At 46.1% G+C, this 23,209-nt stretch overlaps 1 protein-coding gene across 2 annotated transcripts in view; it reads right to left on the bottom strand.

Moving 5' to 3' along the window:
- Positions 1-16,091: 16,091 nt before the first annotated feature.
- The window catches only part of Lrrc8d (leucine rich repeat containing 8 VRAC subunit D), a 152,792-nt gene continuing 145,674 nt past the window's right edge, over positions 16,092-23,209 (bottom strand). For both annotated transcript variants that reach the window (XM_045138662.1, XM_004653671.2), the window contains exon 3: positions 16,092-19,065. In XM_045138662.1, the coding sequence (XP_044994597.1) occupies positions 16,487-19,063 (2,577 nt within the window). In that variant the 5' untranslated portion in view covers positions 19,064-19,065 and the 3' untranslated portion in view covers positions 16,092-16,486. The remainder of the gene's footprint in view (positions 19,066-23,209) is intronic.

Here is a 23,209-nt window from a genome sequence, read left to right as displayed (position 1 = left end):
GGTGGTTAAGTTGCTGACAGGAAGCTCTGTATATTCACAGGGAGTTAAGTCTGAGGCCAAAAAAATTAGTTTAGGATTGCAACAATGAAGAACACACTAGGAGCAGAGTTACCTAAGGACTTCCAGTGATCTTCTCAAAAATAACTGCTTGCTGGGTATGGTTGTCTGCAGTCTCAGCTCTGAGAAGGCTGAGGCAGGTGGATGACCATGAGTTTAAGGCCAGCCTGGAATACACAGCTCCAGGACAGCCGGGTGTATAGTATGAGAACTTGTTTAAAAAAAAAAATAAAGCTGGAGAGATGGCTTAGTGGTAAGCACTTGCCTGTGAAGCCTAAGGACCCCAGTTCAAGGCACAATTCCCCAGGACCCATGTTAGCCAGATGCACAAGGAGGCGCACGTGTCTGGAGTTCGTTTGCAGTGGCTGGAAGCCCTGGCGCACCCATTCTCTCTCTCTCTCTTACTCTCAAATAAATAAATAAAAATGAAAAAAAAATTATTGTCTATAAAAACAAAAACCATGGTCTGGATGGCTTAATGGCTAAGGCATTTGCCTGAGAAGCCACAGGATGCAGGTTCGATTCTCCAGGACCAATGTAAAGCCATATGAACAAGGTGAGCATATGTCTGGAAGCCCTGGCATGCCCATTCTCTCTCTCTCTCTCTCAAATAAATAAAATATAAGTTACTTAAAAAAAAAAAAAAACTAGCCAGATGTGGTGGCATATGCCTTTAATCCCAGCACTTGGGAGGAAGAAGTAGGAGGATCACCAAGAGTTTGAGACTATGTAGTGAATTCCACATCGGCCTGAGCTACAGTGAGACCCTACCTAAACAAAATAAAAACCAAAACCCAAATACAAACAACAAAAACAAACAAGCAAACAAAAACAATCCCCCCCACACACCAAAGCCAGGTGTGGTGGCTTGCACTATAAACCACGCACCAGGGAGGCTAAGGTAGGAGGATTGCCATGAGTTAGTTCAAGGCCTGTCTGGGGCTACAAAGTGAGGTCTAGGTCAGCCTGGGATAAAATGAGATTCTCGCAAAAAAAAAAAAAAAAAAAAAACCTGGAAGGATTTCTCAGTGGTTAGGGCACTTGCCTGCAAAGTCTAACAACCCGGGTTCAATTTCCCAGTTCTCATGTAAAGCAAGATACACAAAGCAGTGCACGCATCTGGAGTTCATTTGCAGTGGCTAGAAACCCTGGCGTGCCCATTCTCTCTCCTTCTCCACTTGCAAATAAATGAAAACAAAACAAAACAAAACAAACCAAGAGCCAAGGGTGGTGATACACACCTTTTGTTTTGTTTTGTCTTTCGAGGTAGCATCTCAGTTTATCCCAGGCTGACCTGGAATTCACTATAGAGTCTCAGGGTGGCCTCGAACTCACAGTGATCCTCCTACCTCTGCCTCCCGGGTGCTGGGATTAAAGGCGTGTGCCACCATGCCCGGCTGTGATACACACCTTTAATTCCAGCACTTGGGAAGTAGAGGTAGAAGGATCACCATGAGTTTGAGCCTACCCTGAGACTACCTAGTAAATTCCAGGTCAGCCTAGGCTAGTGAGACCCTACCTTGACAAACCCAAAAAATAAACTAACAAACAAAACAAAATAAACAAAAAGTACTTATCTTAGTTCACAGTGTATTCAAAGACGCACACATGGTATTTGCTATGTTTTTAGTTCGGCTGCTGGAATAACTGAGGCCACACTTAGAATGTGTCACTGGGCTAATTTTATTCTGTAAATAATGGAATAAATGTTTATAGTATTTTAAAACATTTCCACTCCTTTCCTGACTCCATCGGAGTTCCTTCCTACTCCCCTTGCAGACTTTCTTGGTCACCACTAACTCTAATTTTAGTCCTGGTGAACAGAAGATCCTCATGTTAATATTGACTGTACATGAGCAATAGTACTTATAAGAGCTCTTCTTGGGCTGGAGAGATGGTATAGCGGTTAAGCACTTGCCTGTGAAGCCTAAGGACTCTGGTTCGAGGCTCAATTCCCCAGGACCCATGTAAGCCAGATGCACAAAGGGGTGCATGCATCTGGAGTTCTTTGCACTGGCTGGAGGTCCTGGCACACCCATTCTCTCTCTCTTTCTAACTGCCTCTTTCTCTCGTTGTCTGTTGCTCTCAAATAAAATAAATAAAAAATAAACAACAAAAAAGCTCTTCTTGCATTTACAGCTGGTCAAAGATACAAACCCCACACAATTTGTCTCAGATGACAACTCTTTTTTTTTTTTTTGGTTTTTCAAATAATTTTTTTGGTTTGCAAGTCTCAGTCTAGCCCAGGCTGACCTGCAATTCACTATGGAGTCTCAGGCTGGCTTCGAACTCACAGTGATCCTCTTTCCTCTGCCTCCCAGTGCTGGGATGAAAGGTGCGCCCACCAAGCCCGGCTGACAACTCATGTTTTGATTAAAATTCACTCCACTAGAGCAAGACCCTACCTCAGGGGGAAAAAATAAAAATTCACTCCATTAAACTGAGCTGAGGTATTAGATAAACACACACTGGGGAAAAGGGAAGGGAAATAAGTCACAACATTCCGGAAGCTTTGAAATGCAAATCTGCAAGGGACATGTTTGTCCCAGCAGGGGTGTGGGTGGGAAAATTAAATTTCAACTTCATTCTTTCTGTATTCTAAGCAGTTCCTTCCCTATGCCACAGGCCTGTTCCTCTCCACAGACCACATGTATCTGGTGTCTTGTCCTAGCCCAGAGGATGGGTGCAGTGACCATGCACAGAAAAAGAAAGCCACCCCGTGAAAATAAAGGTCAGGACAAAGCAGGCGCCTGGTGCTGCCCGGGTTGTTAACAGCCTGAGAATCGGGGCTTTGAAATGCCAGGCTTGCCGAGAAAAGTCACATGTGCCCTGAGGGCCCAGCAAATGTTACAGTATTTCTCTGCACCAACCTTTCAGGACCTGTTGAACGTCAGTCACCACCACACTGACTTGGCATCTGATAGCTGCCGCCGAGAGCTTGCTCATTTCTGAGTAAGTGACTATGAGTAAAGCCCGTCACGCCTTTAGCATTTAGCGAGGAACATAATTACATTACCTTGGGTGCATTGCCCTTTCATGACTGTCAACAGCCTAGCAGGGAAAACAAGTTGTAACACTGAGGACAGATGTGGAGACACATCAAAAGCTTCTAATGCTAAAGAATGAGGGAAAATCCTAGCTTCGGGCATATTTATGTAACCGGATGTCAACACCGGTTTCAAAATATCTTCTGGAACTGCAGACAGTGGAGCGGGAGAATACAAACCTGAGCCTGATGTGGAAATGCCCCCCTCCGTCCAGGTGGGTGCAATCGACAGGTTGTCTGTTTCTTTATAAAATGGGCATAATTTCTGGCTGACCTAATTTGATATCATTTCAGTTCTGACCTCAAGAGGAATAAGAAATAGTTAATTCTTGGGCTGGAGAGATGGCTCAGTGGGTAAGATGTTTGCCTGTAAAGCCTAATGACCAGGGTTCAACTCCCCAGTACCCACGTACAGTCAGATGCACAATGTGGCACATGCATCTGAAGTTTGTTTGCAGCAACTGGAGGCCCTAGCATACCCATATTCTCTGTCTTTCTTCTGTCTCTGTATTTGCAAATAATAAGTCAGTAAATAAATAAAAACACCAAAAAGAAAGGTTAATTCTCTTTCAGACAATACACGCCATTACATTCATAACCTTACAGCAGCTGATGTCACCTACACAGGACCTCCTATATTTTTAATGTCATCATATTATGCAGGTACTGTGTACATTAAAAATATAAGAGGCAGGGCTGGAGGGATGGCTTAGCGGTTAAGCGCTTGCCTGTGAAGTCTAAGGACCCCGGTTCGAGGCTCGGTTCCCCAGGTCCCACGTTAGCCAGATGCACAAGGGGGCGCACGCGTCTGGAGTTCGTTTGCAGAGGCTGGAAGCCCTGCCGCGCCCATTCTCTCTCTCTCTCCCTCTATCTGTCTTTCTCTCTGTGTCTGTCGCTCTCAAATAAATAAAAATTTAAAAAAATATATATAAGAGGCAGGCTGGAGAGAGGTCTCAGTGGCTAAGGCGCTTGCCAAAACTGATAATCGGGGATCAATTCTCCAGCACCCACATGAAGCCAGATGTACAAAGTGCATGCATCTGAAGTTTGTTTTCAATGGTTATAGAGGCCCTGGTGCACCCATTTTCTCTGTTTCTTCCCTCTGTCTCTCTGTGTGCAAATAAAAATAAATAAATAAACAACATATTAAAAAAAAACAAACAAGGTGGACTAGTTGGAAAGAAGAGAGGTTCAGTGAAAGAGTGGAGTATGATCAGGGTCCACTGCGTACATGAATGGAGGCTGTCAATGAAGTCAGAAAGAAATGGTTGCTTCTGAGCCACATATGAGTGAAGAGATCCCAGGAACACATTCAGATTGTCCTAAATAACATGTGTCACCGTGGAAGCAGTTTTATGAACTTTCCATAGTTGAAGGACAAAAGAAGTCATAAATCAAGGCTGGAGAGGGCAGAGGGAAGTCTTTGCTATAGGTGGCAAATGCTACCTCATGACCTCTTCTGCTTTGGGGTTGGGGGAGGTTAGAGCTGTACTAAGACTGCATTCCAGAGGTTTTACTTGATGATCACAAGGATGTTAGATCAGGTGCAAAGGAGGGAAACAGGTGGTTAGTAAGGGGACTAAAGATAGCCCAAGATTAGCTGGGTGTGGTGGCGCATGCCTTTAACCCCAGTACTCAGGAGGCTGAAGTAGGAGGATCACTGTGAGTTCAAGGCCAGCCTGAGTCTACTACATAGCGAGTGTCAGATCAGCTTGGGCTAGAGTACAACTCTACCTTGAAAAAAAAACAAAAATAAAACAAACAAAAAATAGCCCAAGATAATTTGGTTCTGGGTTTGTAGAATACTCCATAATCAGGAACTTTATTTTTTTCCAATCTCTCTCACTCTCTCGCTCTCTGTGTAGGTCAGAGGACAGCTCTAGGTATGTATCCTCACCTGCCACCAAGTTTGAGGTAGAATCTCTTGTTCACTGATGCATTTGCCAGGCAAGCCAGCCTCTGAGTGATTCTCCTATCTCCATCTCCCATCTCACCATAGGAGGGCTGGGATTATAGACACGCACTGCCATCTCTGGCTTTACACGGGTTCTGGGCATCCAAATGCAGGTCGTCATATTTGTGTGGCAAACACGTTTATCTACTGAGCCATCTCCCCAGCCCAGTAGTCTGCCTTGCAGAATCTCCAACACAGGTGTCCCCCCCAACCACCCCACCAGGAACTTCAGCTGACATTCACTATCTCCTTGGTCTGCTGCAGGAGCTCACCAAGTGTCCATCTGGCAGGTGGGGGCTAGTACATTACTACTCGGAAGGTCCACTTCACCTCCTAATGCCTTTTCATGCTTTAGATGTAGAAAGCGAGAGCGTGTGACCCGCACACACATCCACCAAAAGCAGCGATGGTTTAGGATGGAGATGTGGAAGGTGTAGGCTGGAAAAATGTGTCAGTTGCTTCCCAAGCTCAGATGAACATGCCGTCTTCAACTGAATTTCCTGCCTCCTCCGATGATAAATGAATAGCAGACTGTTATTATGCACGGCTTTATCTGCAGGGAGTGGTAGGCACTGGGCTGACATAATCTCCTGGCATCCTGGGGAAGAAGAGATGATGAATGATTTAATCACTATACTGCAGAAGATGAAGGGTTATCATTAGAATGGTGACCAGATGTTTCCACCAAACCAATGCCAGATAGCCAGAGAGGCTGAGCTGCAGAGAAGATGTGGGTGAAGGCCCTGGAGATGCATCTTGAGGAGGTTTCCTTCCGGGCAGTGCCTCATTTCAGGATTGCATTATGTGGCTAGTGCTTAAAGTCTGTCAAGGGTACATGAAAAGAAGTACTTTTTTTTTTTTAAAGCACTTACCCATTTGAGAGAGAGTGGCGGGGGGGAGAAAAAGAGACAGTTGGGTATAGGCACACTAGGGTCTCCTGCCACTGCAAACGAACTCCATATGCATGTGCCACTTTGTGCCTCTTGGCTTCTGTGTGCACTGGAAACTTGAACCCAGGCCGTCGGGCATTGGAAGCCAGCGCCCTCAACCACTGAGCCATCTCTCAAGCCCCGGACGTATTGCCTTACATTATCGATGCAGCATGCTTTACTTTCACCGCCTTCATGATTCCTGTAGCTGGTCTTGCTTGGACACCACTCCAGCCAGTTTCCCCGCTGCCTGGCAGCTCCCCAGAGGCATTCCGAAGAGGTTTCATGTGACAGTCACCCTCTGGTCACCTGGGCTCTCAGCAGCTCACAGACGCAGCCTGCAGCTGAGACCATGGAGCAGGGCTGTGCAGCTGGCCCATGCAAGGGGACAGCGGATGAAGGGCTCAACAGAAGTGCGTGTGTCGCTGGGGCAGTGAGAAGCTTTACAAGCTCACACTCTTGGAAGGACACATGATCTTGCCACCACCTGGGCTAGCGGTCCACAGCGGCAGTTGGACTCCTACCTGACAGTTGCCATGGTGATATGAACAGCAAGGCTAGCAGTGGGAGCAAATGCAGGTGTGGAGGTAGGGATAAGCCACAAGCACCCCCAAAGTTCTCTCTGAGTTGGAAATACCAGTCACAAGTAGCATCCTCTTCCAGCTCCTGCCAAGCACTTAGTTCATCTTCATGTCTGCCTGTGGTGCGTGCCAGTGAGTACACACGTTTGTGTTGGCACATGCGTGTAGGCCAGAGGATAATCTGAGGTGTCATTCCTCAAGGATGTTGCCCACCTTCTCAGAAACAGGGTCTCACCAATTAGGTTAGCCTGACCGGCCCGTGAGCTGCAGAGAGTCACCTTTCTCCACCTCCCCAGGATGGGGATTCCAGGGGGACATCGCAACACCAGGCGTTTTCTTTGTAAGTAGTCAGGTCCTCCGGGTCCCCATCAATGCAAGCACTATTTGTTCACTGAGCCGCCTTCCAGGCCCTCTGGCTCGGTCTTGGCCCATGCCGGTTAGGATAATACTTCTTGTTACTTTTTTTTCTTTTCGAGGTGGGGTCTCACTCTAGCCCAGGCTGACCTGGAATTCACTATGGAGTCTCAGGGTGGCCTCGAACTCAACGCGATCCTCCTACCTCTGCCTCCCAAGTGCTGGGATTAAAGGCGTGCGCCACCACACCCAGCTTTTGCTCTTTTCTTCCTTTCTTCTCCTTCCCCCCTCCTTTTTTCTTTCTTCCCTCCCTCCCTTCCTTTCTTCCCTGGACCTTGCATATGCTAGGCAAGTACTCTATCGCTGAACGCCAGGTCCAGCCCACTTCTCAAACTTTAATGTACTTAGAACTTCCTGGATATCATTTTGGAAGAAAAAAAAAACAAACAAACAGATTCAGTCTCTTGCACAAGTGGCCTGAGATCTTTATTTCTAACAGGTCCTAGTGTGACTGCTGCCACTCTTGTCTGTGCACAGCTGTTTTGAGGCACACAGTCTTCAGGGCTTGCACACATCAGAGCCTCCTAATTAATAGCAGTTTAAATAAGACAGAGGCTTACTTTTGCTTTCTGCAACCCTCTCATTGGAGTTATCAGGACTCCAGGCAACTTCCACCGTGCTGCTGGGGCACATGTTAGTTGCCCTGGTCCCCATCGTCTAAATTGGATTCATTTCTATGCTGTAGTTTAAACGTCAGGAATGGGAAAGTGGATGACATGTCCTTCTCTTTATGGCCCCATCCAGAAACAACACATGCCACTTCCGTTACCATCCACTGAGCTCAAATGCAAGGCCACAGTTAGTTCCATGTAAAGCTGGAGAAGATTTTCTCTTTTCCACACTTTATTCTGTGTCCCAGATGCCCACCAAAATAAATAAATAAATAAATAAATCCACAAACAAGAAAAAGACACAATGCACATTATGGAAGGCTAACAATCTCCGTGGTAGCTACCGAGAAAAGTAATAAAGGTGGGGCAGGGGAGATGGCTCATTGGTTAGATACTTGCTTGCAAAGTCTGTCAGCCCAGGATGATTCTCAGCTACCCACCTAAGGCAGAAGCAAAAGCCAGCACATGCTCCTGGAGTTCATTTGAGGTGGCAAAAGGTCTGGGTGCACCCATACTCTCTCTCTCCTACAAATTAGTAAAAATATTTTTAAAATATTTTAATTTATTTGAGAGAGACAGAGAGAGAGAAAGAGAATGGGCGCACCAGGGCCTCCAGCTACTACAAACGAACTCCAGATACATGTGCCACCTTGTGCATCTGGCTTACGTGGGTCCTGGGGAATTGAACCTGGGTCCTTTGGTTCTCTAGGCAAGTGTCTTAACGGCTAAGCCATCTCTCCAGCCCAAGTAAAAGCATTTTTTAAATATTTATTAAGAAGCCAGGTGTGGTGGTGCATTGTTTAATCCGAGAACTTGGGAGGCAGAGGTAGGAAGGGTTGCTATGAATCAGAGACCAACCTGAGATTAGAGTGAATTCCAGGTCAGTATGGGTACAAGACCCAACCTCAAAAACAAAACAAAACAAAACATCACATTGTTATTTATTATGCACATGATAATCACCTCATTCAATTGTCACATATGCACATAAACAGCAGTTCAGTCTGTGACGTGCTTGTCTTAGAAGCATGAAGACGTGAGTTTGATACCCAGAACCAACATGTAAAAGACAAGCAGAATAGTAAATGCCTGTAATCCCAGAAGTGGGAATATAGAGACAGGAGGATCATTGGAATTTGTTTCCCAATTGGTCTAGACTAATGTGTGAACTCTAAGCCAGTGAGAGAATTGTCTCAAACAAGGTAGAAGAGCATTTCTGAGGATAACACCATCTGGCCACTGCACACATGTACACACACCCACCCACACACACACACCACCATATGGAAATATTCCCATTTATGATAAACTGAGCCTGAGAGATTAAGTAGCTTGCTTACAAGCCTGCAGCTGGGGAAGAGACAGGACTTCACTCCAGCGCCTGGAATTTTGGGAGGACCTTTTTTATTTTTAATTAATTAATATGACACAGAGAGAAAGAGGCAGAGAGAGAGAGAGAGAGAGAATGGGCACACCAGGGCCTCCAGCCACTGCAAACGAACTCCAGACGCGTGCGCCCCCTTGTGCATCTGGCTAAAGTGGGACCTGGGGAATCGAGCCTCGAACCGGGCTCCTTAGGCTTCACAGGCAAGCACTTAACCACTAATCCATCTCTCCAGCCCGGGAGGACCTTTTAAAGTGGTGCTCAGTATAGTTTCGACCATCAGGGTTACCCCAGCCATGAAAGGAGTGCAGATGTGACTTTGAGAGGTTACTTTCTAGGACAGACTCTACGCAAAGTGTCTCCTGTACGAGAGGAGACACGTATCTGACACGGTCTGTGCTTTGCATTTCAGGAGAAGCCAGGTGTGGTGGTACAACCCTGTAATTACAGCGTGCGGAGGGCTCCACATCTGAGGCCAGCCCCAGGCTGCACATGGAGACACTGTCAAAGGCTAAAGCGGTTCAGAGTGCAGTGGGGAGGGGAGCCCCACTGCTCCCCTTTCCCGATCGCACTTCTGCTGCCTCTCCCGGTGGGGCCACGCTTGAGATGCCATCCGAATGACTGGTGCCTTTTTCCTACTGAGCTCTCTCTGGCTGGGACCAGATAGGGTCACTTTGTGTAACAGTCACAATCTAGAGGACATTTGAAAATCTTGTTTCCAGGGATTTTTTTCCCTCCTCTCTTTTCCCTTCTTTTAATGAAAGGGGCTTTTTGTTAGTGCAGTCTTTGTTTGAGGATCCAACTAATAAAAGGGCCGTTTTATTGGACTGAATGACTGACGCCAGCACTACCCAGTCCCTGGCTTTTGTTCATCAAGGTGAACTGGAACGGCGGCTGGATGCTGGTCTCAAGGGCACTTTGGACTTTGCTGCCATCAGCAACTTGAAGGGTTTGGTTATTGTTTAATGCAGAAACTGGAGGAGGTGGTAACAGAAAATACCAGAGATGTTTACAAAATAGAAGGCTGGGGGCTGGGCAGAAGGCTCCAGGTTAAAGGCACTTCCTCACACGCCTGTTGGCAAGAGTTCAATTCCCCAGCGCCCACATAAAGTTGACGCACGCATCTGTAATCTCAAAGCACCTACAAGAATCCCGAAGCTTGCAGACCAGCCGGACTGGCATACAGGGCAAAAACAGTGAGGGAGACCCTGTCTCAAGCAACACAGCAGAGGGTGACACCCTGAGATTGTCACACGTGTGTCCATCCACGCAGCCACATCCACACATACATGGTTTTAAAAAAAGTTTCCTTTTATACGTGAAAAGTCAAAAGCATTAGGATCTGCTACCTGGGACCCAGCACCCGGGAGGCAGAGGTAGGAGGATCACTAAGAGTTCGAGGCCACCCTGAGACGGCACAGTGTATTCCAGGTCAGCCTGGGCTACAGTGAGACCCTACCTCGAAAAACAAGAAAATAAAAAACCTGAAGGAAATCTCTCTACCTACTATAAAATTATTAAAGCCCCATTGCTAAGAATGGGGTCTCTAATAATCTAGGCTTATTTTTCTTTTTTTTTTTCTATTTTGTTTATTTATTTATTTATTTGACAGAGAAGGAGGGAGGGAGGGAGGGAAGGGGGGAGAGAGAACAAACGCATATGGGCATGCTAGGGCCTCCAGCCACTGCAGATGAACTCCAGACGCATGCACCCCCTTGTGCATCTGGCTAATGTGGGTCCTGGGGAATTGAACCTGGGTCCTTTGACTTTGCAGGCAAATGCCTTAACTGCTAAGCCATCCCTCCAGCCCCAGGCTAATTTTTCTGAATCCCCCAGAAAGCCAATCTGTGAAGACAACTGAACATGGGCACATAAAGGGAAAACCATTTTGTTCTGACCTTGTATGCCTCTCTTCACATGGAATAAAGAGACTTCACAATCCTTTTCTTCAGAGGCTGGATGTGTAGCTCAGTGGTGAGTTACTGTTTGTCCAGCATGCCCAAGGGCCTAGGTTCTATTCCTGACCCCCAGGGATGGGAGGGTGAGCGTTCCTCAGATGGGAGCACAAGAGAATTTGGAGGAAGGTAAGAATACACTGTTAAGCCAGAACTGGAGAGAGAGTGGTTAAAGGCGCTTGCTTATAAAACCTGATGGCCTGGATTCAACTCCCTAGTATGTATATAAAGCCAGATACACAAAGTGGCACAGACATTTGGACTGGAGTTTGTCTGCAGTGGAAAGAGGCCCTGGCACACCCATTCTCTCTCTCTCAAATAAATTTAAAAAATTAAAAATACTGTTAGGCCCAACCCTTTACATTCTAGACAAGTGTTCTACCACTGAGCTACAACCTTACAGCAAAACCAGCCTGCCCTGACTTACCTTTCCCCCACGTCTGTTGCATGTGATACCAAGAAAAATTCCTGAGGACACCCAGGCTCAGGGAGTACTTGAGACTTCCTCGTGTTGTTTTGCTGAGACTCTACAGCCCAATGTAATTAAAGTCTGTTAAATGAATCAGCATTTCTCAGCAAAGCTCTGTTTGTACACAGTGGCATGGAATGTGGCATTTAAGTCAATTGACCATGAACTCTTGAGAATTCAAGGACATTATTTAGGGCTGATAAAGTTAATAGAAACTGGGTAAGAGAACAGTCACCCCTCGATACTGTTTGAGGGCATCTAACACTCATCAGTTCTAAGTGACTGAGCCCTAAGTACTGATTAGGTAGTAGGTGCCTATGGGCAGAGGTGCCAGTGCCCAGTTTGGGAAGTACTGCCAATCAGCCTCATAGAATGGCAAGGTAAGCCATGGCAGACTGCCACTTCTGCCCTTTGAAACCAATAGGTGGGGAACGGGGAGCTGGCTCAGCGGTTAAAGGTGCTTGCTCTGCAAACTGTGTTTGGCCCCTAGCACCCAAGTAAAGCCAGCTGCAAAGTGGTGCACGTGCCTGTAATCCCAACACACCAAACGCAATGGGAAGCAGCACCAGCTGAACCCAGCTTGTGAGCTACGCTGCCCTTTCCTTCTGCAACACAGAGACCCTGTCTTAAATAAGATCAAAGGAAAGGACAGACACTTTGAGATTGTCATCTGACTGCCAAATACACACTACACACACAAAGTTAAAACAATTTTAAAACCAGCAGGCATTTACACCTGTCCAAAAAACAACAACAACAACAACAACAACAAAAAACCCAAACAGGGCTGGGGATATGGCTCAGTGGTTAAAGGTGCTTGCTTGCAAAGTTCAACACCCCAACACCCACGTAAAAAGCCAGATGTAGGGCTAGAGGGATGGCTTAGTGATTAAGGCGTTTGCCTGCAAAGCGAAAGGACCCAGGTTTGATTCTCCAGGACCCACGTTAGCCAGATGCACAAAGGGGTGCATGTGTCTGGAGTTCGTTTGCAGTGGCTGGAGGCCCTGGAGCGCCTATTCTCTCCCCCCCCTTTCTCTGTCAAATAAATAAAATAAAATAAAATAAAATAAAATAAAATAAAATAAAATGCCAGATGTGGTGGGTCATGCTTTTAATCCCAGCACTCAGGATGCAGAGGTAGGTTCACCATGAGTTCGAGGCCAGCCTGGGACTACAGAGTGTGTTCTAGGTCAGCCTGGGTTAGAGTGAAACCCTACCTTGAAACCAAACCAAAACAAAGAGCCAGATGCAAAAAGTGGTGCAAGTTATCTATAGTTTGCAGTGGCAAGAAACCCTGGTGAACCCCCACACACATACACACACACACACACGCACACACATGTACAAATAAAAATACTTAAAATGAAAAACCCAGCGGGCACTTATACAAAGACAGACAACTCCCTGTGATGAACAGAATTTCAAAGCACATAATCTTTTACAATAGAATGATTTAAAAGAAAAACTAAAAGTCATGTTTCCTAGTCTGTCAAGCAAGTATTAGTACCTGGCCTGCTCATCTCACCATTTAGAGTGGCATGCTTCTAAAACTGTTGCACCAATTTCAACTGGTACCATTAGTAGGCAGGGAGAGAAGTCCCATCCTGGCAGTAGAGAGAAATGCGAGGATGTGTTGGTGAAAAGTTTGTAAATGCAGAATTCCCTGAATCTTTTTTGATAAAAAATATATTTATTTATCTGCAAGCAGATATATATATAGAGAGACAGAGACAGAATGGGCTCACCTGGGCCTCTAGCCGCTGCAAACGAACTTTAGATAAATGGGCCACTTTGTGCATCTGGCTTTATGTGGGACTTGAGCTTGGGTTGTCAGGTTTTGCAGGCAAGTGCTTTGACTGCTGAGCCATCTCTCTAGCCCCTGACACTCCTCTTTACTCAAGTTCACCCCACCCTGGCCATTATTCATTCGCATGACTCCTATGGATCTTCTACTGTAATCAATCATTGCCATTACCTGCATATTAAATATTTATTTCTTATCCCAATAGCCAGGGCCTGTGTCTTCCTCCAACACAACCTCTCTTGTTCATGGGCTGGGTGGCATGAGGCAGACACACAGACAACAAGTTAATGCTGAGAAATCTGAAGACACGTAAGAGAAATACTTATATCAAAAATTCACAGTCAAGGGCTGGAGGGATGGCTTAGTAGTTAAGGCACTTGCCTACAAAGCCAAAGGACCCAGGTTCAATTCCTCAGTACCCACATAAACCAGATGCACAGGTGGTACATGTGCCTGGAGTTCGTTTGCAGTAGCTGAGATCCTGGCATGCTCATTCTCTCTTTCTCAAATAAATAAAAGAAAATAAGTAGTTTTTAAAAATCACAGTGAGGCATGGTGGCACACACCTTCATTCCCAGCACTCAAAGGCAGAGGTAGGAGGATCACTGTGAGTTTGAGGCTACTCTGAGACTACATAGTGAATTCCAGGTCAGCCTGGGCTAGAGCAAGACCCTACCTCAAAAATAAAAGAAAAAAAAAGTCATGGTGACGTATGGCTTTAATCCCAGCACAAAGGAGGCTTAGATAGGATAATTACTGTGAGTTCGAGGCCAGCCTTGAGACTACATAGTGAATTCCAGGTCAGCCTGAGCTAGAGCAAGACCTCACCTTGAAAAACAAACGAAAAATTTGCCAGTACTGCTGTATTTTCCAAACTTGAACTTTTATAAGCTAGTCATCCACGTCAAGCCTTTAAAGAAGAGAAAGATCAAGCAAGACACGGGCACTGGGGCCAGCTCCTAACGCAGTCACAGCGACAATGTTTCTCAGAGTACTTATAAGTTCTCCAACAGGGAACGTTTGCCTCCGTGGCTATTGGTCTGTACCCTCAGAATACTATTTTGGGGAAGAAAACATGAATGTGAGTCCATCTTTCCACAGTCTGTGTGGAATCCTTTAAATTGCTCTTAATAGCCAAGCTGTTATCCAATGTTCCAGTCTTGTAGAGAGGACACTACTTTGCCATTCAGAGGGAGAAACAGTCTTCATCTTGGGAAAAAAAAATTCTTGCTGGGTATGGTAATGCTAACACCTGTAATCCCAGCACTCAAGAGGCAGAGGCAGAAGTATCAAAGTGAGTTCGAGGCCAGCCTTGTCTACATAATAAGTTCCAGGCCAGCCAGAGCTACAGAGAGACACTGCCTTACTTCCTCCCCCTATTAAAAAGAAAATGAAGAAACAAAACAAAGCAACAACAACAACAACAACCAAAAAAACCCCGGAAACATGTTTGTAAAAGGCTGGCCAATTAATGCCTAAATAGGTGACAGAGAGTTTTAAAAAAATTTCAAAACTGATTTAGACATTGTTTAATTTAAAGGACAGCCATAATCTAAAACTGAATCTGCCAGAATTTCACTGGGCATGACCCCCCTGAGCTATAGACAAACACAGGAAATCTGGTGGGTCACTAAAATGAATATGAGTCAAGAGTTCTCCAACTCAATGAATTCAAGTCCAATTATTTTTAACACCATCAATACCACTACTCACACTTCCATGAAAAGGACAGGAAATTAAGTGATGCTTGCTTTGTTTTGGAAATTTTTCCAATAATGATTCTGAAAAGGTTGTAAACTGTTAAGTAACTCAAACGATGATTTGCATATGGATGTGTGTGGTGAGCACGTGTGTGCATGGATGGATGTGTGTGCCCTTGTATAAACAGTGCACTTAAGAAGGTCAGAAGCCCGGTGTGGTGGCACACTCCTTTAATCCCAGCACTCGGGAGGCAGAGGTAGAAGGATCGCCGTGAGTTCGAGGCCACCCTGAGACTACATATGGAATTCCAGGTCAGCCTGAGCTAGAGTGAGACCCTACCTCGAAAAACAAACAAACAAAAAAAAAGGTCAGAGGTTGATATTGGGTATCTTCCCCAATTCTCTTCACCTTATTTGTTGACATAGAGTCTCTTTCACAGAGCCCAGAGCTCACTGGTTTGGCTAGACAAGCTGGCCAGCAAGTCCCAGGGATCCTCTTGTCTCTGCCTCCTCAGTGCTAGGATTACAGACACACTCCACTACACCCATATTTCACGTGGGTGCTGGGGATATGAACTCAGGACCTGATGCTTATGTACCAAGGACTTTACCAACCTAGCCATCTACCTGATAAACTTTTTTTATGTTTATTTTATTTTTGAGGTAGGGTCTCACTCTAGCTCAGGCTGACCTGGAATTCACTATCTAGTCTCACGGTGGTCTCGAACTAACAGTGATCCTCCTGCCTCTGCCTCCCGAGTGCTGGGATTAAAGGTGTGCACCACCAAGCCCAGCTTGATAAACTTATTTTTATTGGCCATTTTGTAGTACTGGTACAAAAGCATATATATAGTGAAATTCCAGTCCACTGAAATAAAGTTACTATAGAAGTATGTGTTGTTTTATTTTTCTTGTTACTTCTTGTCCTTAAGGAATAACAAGAAGCCCCAATCATCTACTTGGTTAAAATACTGTATTCTAGACCATCAGGACAGCACAGTCTGGCACATGATTCTCAGAGCTACAGTCCCCTGATACCCAGAAAGCATTTATTTTAAAATGAAGACAGTAAAGGAATCAATAGTTTAGTGATGCTAAATTTGTTAAGTTTTGTCAGATGTGTCTTTAGTGACCTGAGATATATTGTACCAGCTAAAGCAAAATAAGTCAGGACACCTTGAAAAAGGTAGTGTAGTAAGAAAAAGTCAATTTAATCATTTAGCAGGCAAGCGATTTTGTAAACGTCCAGCAGCGGCAGCATCCAACTTACAAACAATTTAAAAAGAACCAAGATTAGTGATTATAATTTTTCCTTCCCTTTCCCCAAAAGAATTGGAAAAAAAAAAAAAAAACAACCCAGGAAAGAAAAAAAAAAAGAAGATTTGGAAATGAATGACTTTAAAATGCTACAACCATTGAACATTCAATCCCGTCTTCTATCAGCTTTCTATGCATCCTCTCTGTGTTTTGTTTTAAAAGATGTACGTACTCCTAAAATGCATTCTCTTGCAATAACTTGTACGTGAGCATTTGCGATCTAGGGGTTTGGTCCTGCACACGGGTGTGCACGGATTATCTCAGTTTAAATCCCATTCGCAAAGGGAACGTTTGTGTCTTGATTCAATGCTTCTTTCACTTCTAGTGGCAGGGTGTCAAAGAGGTGGTCTTCCACAACAAGCCCGCTTTTCTTGAGCATTCGACACAGGCCCAGCTGCGCTGGCAGGCGGTCCAGGCAGTTCCCCTTCAGCTCCAGCTGCGTGAGCTGGGCCAGCTGACCCACCTTCTCGGGCAGGGAGCTGATGCAGTTCTGCCCCACGTTCAAAGTCCTCAACTTCACGCACTTGAACAACTGTTTTGGCAGAACGTCCACCTTGTTCCCGGTGATATGCAAATGCTGCAGGTTCTGAAGCAGGCCGATCTCTATCGGGATCATGGAAATGTTGTTGTAACTGACATCTAAGCATCTGAGTTTCTGTAAACTAAATACTGCCACGGGTAAGGACTCGAGCTTGTTGTTGGAGAAGTAAAGGGACTCCAAGTTTTTGACGTGAGTGATGGAGGGAGGAATGGTAACAATTTTATTATGCCATAATTTTAAACAAGTCAGTCGTTTTAAATGCTGGAAGCTGATGATCTCTTCGATTGTGCGTATGTTATTGGATTTTAGGTCCAATTCCTGTAAATTGGAGAGGCTGAAAATAGCATGGGGGATTCTCTCTAGCTCACAGTTCTGCAGTTCCAGCTCGGCGACATTCATCATTTTCTTAAGGCTGTTCAGTACCAAGAGTTTGGTGCCGTCATTATGAATGACTAACTTAGTGAGGTGCGGAGCCACATCCGTAATGTTGGAGGGAACTTTGGTCAAATTACTCTTCACGTGGAGAATTTTAAGGTGCCGTAACTCACGCAGAGATTCAAGTCCTATCATCTTATTGTTTTCTGAGTTCAAATTGCCTATCAAGTACAATTCGCGGAGGTTTTTGAGCAGATACACCCAGGCGGGAATTTCAGCCACGTCGGTGAACTTCACATGAAGGCATCTCAAGTGATCGCGGAGGAAGCTAAAAGCAGTCTGTTCAACTTTTGCAGGGCAATGGCAGAGGTGTAGCTCTTGGAGGTTAGTCATTTGAGAAATCTTAGCAGGGATCTTAGCTTCCGGGATCAGTTCAAGCTTCAGCACATCCAGGTCCGTGAGGTCGAAGACGGCATCGGGCACGCCCGACAACATAAAGAGGTGCAATTCCTGCTTGTCCTGGGCATTGCGTGACACGTGCTGCCTGAGTTTCTCAAATGTCCATTCATGGTTCAAACTAATTTCCCTAAGTTTGTTTTCACTTACTTCGGACAAGAACACACCAAAACGCTTGGAATATAGCTGGTCATACTGGTCGACCATGTGCAGTAGGAATGCAAAATCGTTTTTGACGTCGGGGATGTCGCTGAAACTGCTCTCTTCTCGGACCTTTTCAAAGGAGTATTCCTTCAGAGGGATCCTAAACAGCCAGAAAAGAGTATAGAGGCAGATGAAACCATAAACACAAATGATGGAGATGTAGCTGATGAGAAGTTTCTTCAACATGTAAGCCATATTGTGGGTGCACTCAAACACCTCGTAACCCGTCAGGTGCTCCACTTTGGGCTTACAGACGTGCTCGAAGCTGATGGCATTGACGAAGTTCGCGGTGTAGCACAGGATGAAAATGAACTTGGCGGTTTTGATGACCGTTTGGACCACGTAGAGCTTATAGATCAGGTCGCTGTCTTCCACATGCGCGCGGAACTTCCTCACTTTCTCAAACAAGGCTTTGGCCTGCTCCCCGTCTTTCTTATCCAGGATGGTCATGCTGGGAACCTCGATCACCGGCTTCTCGGCTGAGAACTTGAAGCCGGTTTTGTTGATCATCGGGGTACTGGCGCTGGGGCTCCCCTCGTCGCTGCTGGTGGACACGTGCTTTGGTAGAGTCTGGGCACCCGTTATCCTCTGCTTGTTTTCCTCTGAGTCCTCACACGCGGTCTCGGACAACGCCTTCGTTGTCCAAGGGGATTCAAAGCACTTTCCCAATATTGAGACAAAGTGCTCGACTTTGGAACAGGTCTTGGGATATTTGAACCAGAAGTTACTGCTGACCATAAGAATAATAGTATGAATAAGAGCAAGGTATGGAAAGTACTTTGAATACCACGGGAGGGCCAGATGGTAACACATCTGGTTAATAAATACATACTGCTGGAAATCCAAGTTTGTTTTCCGGCCCGTTGGGTCTTTCTTCTCTTTCCTGGCCTCCTGGTTTGGAATGGTGGAATCTGCAGGCATATAGGTGGCTCTGAGAGGTATGTCAGGAGTCACAGCAGAAGTGGCAAAGGAAATGTCATGTGTCACGTGCCCGTCTTGGTCCCGGTGAGCGGCGGTGTCCATCTTGGGGATTTGGGTGGTGACGTCAGCATTTCCCGGTGGGGAGTGTGCCTTCGAATTGACAGGTGACGGCAATACGGGCAGGCAGACCACCTGATCTTTGGTTAGCTGCATGGTTCCGGCGAAGATGGCAACCATCAACATAACGACAGCCAGATAATCCATAAACACGTCCCACCATGGTTTCAGGATCCGGTAAGTTGGCTGAATGTCATTAAGTGAAGCAACTTCCGCGAGGGTAAACATTCCTGGAAAAGACAAGAAAACAGAAGGTTTTATGATCACAGAGAGGCAAGTGGCCACCATACGTGAGGAAAACGCCTGTGCTTGCTCCAAAGGAAAGGCTTCTTGCCCAGGTTCTATGTCTGTATGCAAGGCAGGGATAGAGCAAAAGGATGAAAAGGAACACGTAGGAGGCAAATGGTCAATCGTTTCTTGTAGCCATTCTTTCCTTGTCTAAGAAAAGATAGAGGAAATAAACGAAGGCTGACTTCTAAGGATGGCTTAATCCTGGAAGCCTGCACAAAGTTGCCACTGGTTCCTGCATATGTATGGACCAATTTCAGGTTGAGATCCCGCAGGGGAGTAGGGTAATCTCTGTTTGTATAAGCCCAGTGCAGAGGCTGTGCAGTGAAGGTTGTTAAACTCTGAATAATCACATGCTCCAGACAGATCCCTGCCGCTTCCTAAATGTGTGACTCTCTAAGCCCGGTGTTTACCATCTGTGTTGACAGGGGACTATGACTTCTAAGGACGGGTGGAACAGTTCCATTTGGTAATGACTGCAAAGCTCTCGGCACACCTCTGGACACACGCATTTGATACTTACTTGCGTGTTAGCTCCTAGTGCCCTGTTGAAGTGTCTTGTGGACAGATTAAGGGTCTAGAGATTAAGGGTCTAGAATGTAGGCAAGAGTCCCACTAGCTGGGATTTAGTCACACATATAGTTGAAACTGACCTAAGGGGCAGAACCTATGAGATGTGTGTGGATTAAGAAGAGGGCCAAAGGCCCTGGGGCGGGGGAGGGGAGGGACTAATCTGTGACAGCGCCAGAAGGTGAGTGGGGAAGCAGGACTTGATCCCTCTCAAAGCAGATGTCTCCCGCAACAGTGAAGGGAACCCCAGTGCCCAGACACTTGGACACGTGGTCAACCAGCTGTGTCTCCATAGTGCTCAAAGTAACCTCACATAATAATACAGCTCGAGGACAAGCATTCTGGAAGTAACCAAGAAAATTACAATGTTGTCGGCAAGTAAAGGAAATGGGCCTCTGTAACCAAGTATATGAGCCGAATGGTTGTCTTTCTGAATCGGGACTGTTTGGCTTCTTGACGACTCCATCACAGGAGGGCGGGGTGGCACCCACCTTTAATCCCACTACTTGGAAGGCAGAGGCAGGAAGATGGCTTCAAGGCCAGCTTGGGGCTACAGAGTGAATCCAGATCAGCCTGGGCTAGAGTGAGACCTTATCTCGAAAGATTAAAAAGAACAATTCCAACATCACCTTCTGTTTTCCCAAGAGGTCTTCAGATTGCAGTATGAATAAATAAAAAAATCTCGTCCTTTAATACGAAAGACAAAATTTACAAAGCTAAGTCTTCAAAACTTGGGGAATGCATTTATGTTTTAGATGAAGCATGGAAAAAAGATTCCAGTTTCAGTAAGGTGCCTGCAGTGTTGTTAAAAAGGATTCTGAGATCAACTCTGGCTTCTACTGCAATGGTGTTGTGACTTGCGGTCAGTGTCTCTCCTGGACAGCAAAATGGTGAGGCGAAGCATTAGACCTTGGGACCTGCTGCCTGTGATTTAAGTCGAGTTTCTCAAAGCAGGGGGATGGTCATGTCTTTTTTTCCCCCTCTGAAATCCTTCCACATAATTAGTAGTGGACAGAGCAAAGGCAACTATTATTTACCAAAATGCTATGGTTATTTACTCATTTGTGATAGCAATTCTCCCTACCTCCCTCTCTCTCCTCTCCTCTTGTTTCTCTTAGACAGGGTCTTCCGTGTCCTGGATGGGGCTTGAATGCCTTATGTAGCCAGATGATGATCTTGAATTTCTGATGCTGCTGCCTCCCCCGGTTCATGCAGAGCTGGTGCTCAAACTCAGGGTTCCATGCATGCTGGGCAAGCGTTTGACTGACTGAGCTACATCCCCGGCCTCTGTTCTGCTATTTTGAGACATGGTCTCATGTAGCTCAAGCTCGTCTCAACCTTGCTATACAGCCGAAGATGGTCCCGAAATCCCGATCCTCCTGCCTCTCCCTCCTATGTGCTAGGATTATTGTTTTTGAAAGTGTTTATATCACTTTTTTAAAAAATATTTTTATTTATTTATTTATTTGTCAGAGAAAGAGGGAGGGAAGGAAAGAGAGACAGAGAGAGAGAGAGAGAATGGGCACGCCAGGGTCTCCAGCCACTGCAACCAAATTCCAGACGCATGTGCCCCCTTGTGTATCTGGCTAACGTGGATCCTAGGGAATCGAACCTGGGTTCTTTGGCTTTGCAGGCAACTGCCTTAACTGCTAAGCCATCTCTCCAGCCCCAAAGTGTTACATCTGTTGTCATTAGGTAAACATGAAGTTGAGAACCTCAAATATTTTAACTATTAAAATGCACTTTGGTTAAAACAAACAAAAAAAAAATGGTAAAAGAAAAAATATTTGTAGTGGGGCAGGCCATACTCTCTCTCCTGGAACCCCTTTTATTCTGAGCTCCTGCATCTTGTGTGTGCTAGAGAGAGAGAGAGCACGAGAGAGATTGGCACATGAGGGCCTCCAGCCACTGCCATCAAACTCCCGACGCGTGCTCCCTGTGCACATGTGCGACTTTGCACGCTCGTGTCACTGCGTGTCTGGCTTATGTGGGACCTGGAGCATCACACACGAGTCCTTAGGTTTCAAACCACTAAGCCGTCTCTACAGCCCTTGGGTGTGTTTTGCTTGGGATTTTGTGTGTAACTTGCTTGGGAATCTATGCAGGAAGAAAAGTGAATGGGAACACTGTGAAAGCTAGAGAGCTCCACCTGGCACCACATGAGCTCCTTGGTCCCTGCCTAGAACACGCAAAATAGCACGGCAGGCTACAGTGACTCTCACCTGTACGCACGCTGCCACCGGCCTGGACCCTCTGCAATTCACCTCCTGCCCTGCTACAGGTCCTGGGTTAGATAGCTCTCCTCTGACTTCCTGTTTCTCCAACAAGCCCTTCTGCCTAGCTCCACACCACCCCTCCACTGTTTCCTCTTCCTCTAGCCCCTTCTCTAGGCAGAGCTGTGTTCCCTTAGGCCACTGCACCTCTACCCACCTCAGTCCTCACCACACTGTTTGCCTGTCTGACCCCCAACCCAAAGGGGACAGGAACCACAGCCATCCTCCTTCCTTGTCTGCACAGTTTGACACAGTCAGTGAAAGAATACACGAGGGGTTGGAAGGATGGCTTAGCAGTTAAGGCACTTGCCTGCGAAGCCTTAGGACCCAGGTTCGATTCTTTAGTACCTATGTAAGCCAGATGCACAGGGTGGTGCATGCATCTGGAGTTTGTCTGCATGGGCTGGGGGCCCTGCACATCCATTCTCTCTGTCTCCCTCCCTCCCTTTCTCTCTTTTTCTCAGTCTGTCTCACTCTTTCCAAATAAGTAAATAAATAAAATAAAGTGAATCATTTTTTATAATGAATATGAGACCTTGATCGTCATTAGGATAAAAATTCCGAGAATACTTGTTAACTGTCTAGAGTCCTGGGCAGAGGTGCACTTTATGATGCTCAAGTGCTCAAAGCAACTTGTGACTAGGCAAGAGTAAAACCTCTCTCCAAGGCCTCAGCATTGAAATAAAAGGGCCTCACAGAGAAATTGTGGGAGACTTTTTAACTGGCGGCACGTTACTGCCGTGAGAGCTCCAATGGTGGTTTTTAAGCGCCTTCTACTGAGCACGGGCTTTGATCCCAAAGGACAGAAAAGATCGATCGCTTCCCAGTGTGTGTGTGTTTGCGGGGGGGGGGGGGTGTGAAAGGCGGAAGCAGAAAGCAGGGAACACGGCGGTGCGGTGACTTCACAATCAACCAGCTCTGCCAAACAAGAGGGTGGCAGGTGACAACTCCAGGTTCAAACGAAATCTCCAGCACGCAGTCTACTCGCCACCCCCCAAGGGCTTTGCGCCCCGCATTCCCGCAGCCTGTTTCTTCTTTCTGAACTCTTCCACACTCCCAGCTGACACACAACCTTCCGCTGCAGATTTCCGTCATGCTAGCAGGCGTCCGTGGGCAAACCTGGTCTTTTCAATTAGCTTTCAAGCTCTGGGGTGACTCACCCCGGAACCCACCCCAGCCAGCCCCATGTCTGAGTGAACACAGAGGCCATTCCATCTCAATCAGAATGAAAGTAACAAGAGTT

This window comes from Jaculus jaculus, chromosome 19 (genome assembly GCF_020740685.1).
Source record: "Jaculus jaculus isolate mJacJac1 chromosome 19, mJacJac1.mat.Y.cur, whole genome shotgun sequence".
Lineage (NCBI taxonomy): Eukaryota > Metazoa > Chordata > Mammalia > Rodentia > Dipodidae > Jaculus > Jaculus jaculus.
Note: the sequence above shows the minus strand (reverse complement) of the source record. Positions and strands in the feature narration are given on the sequence as shown.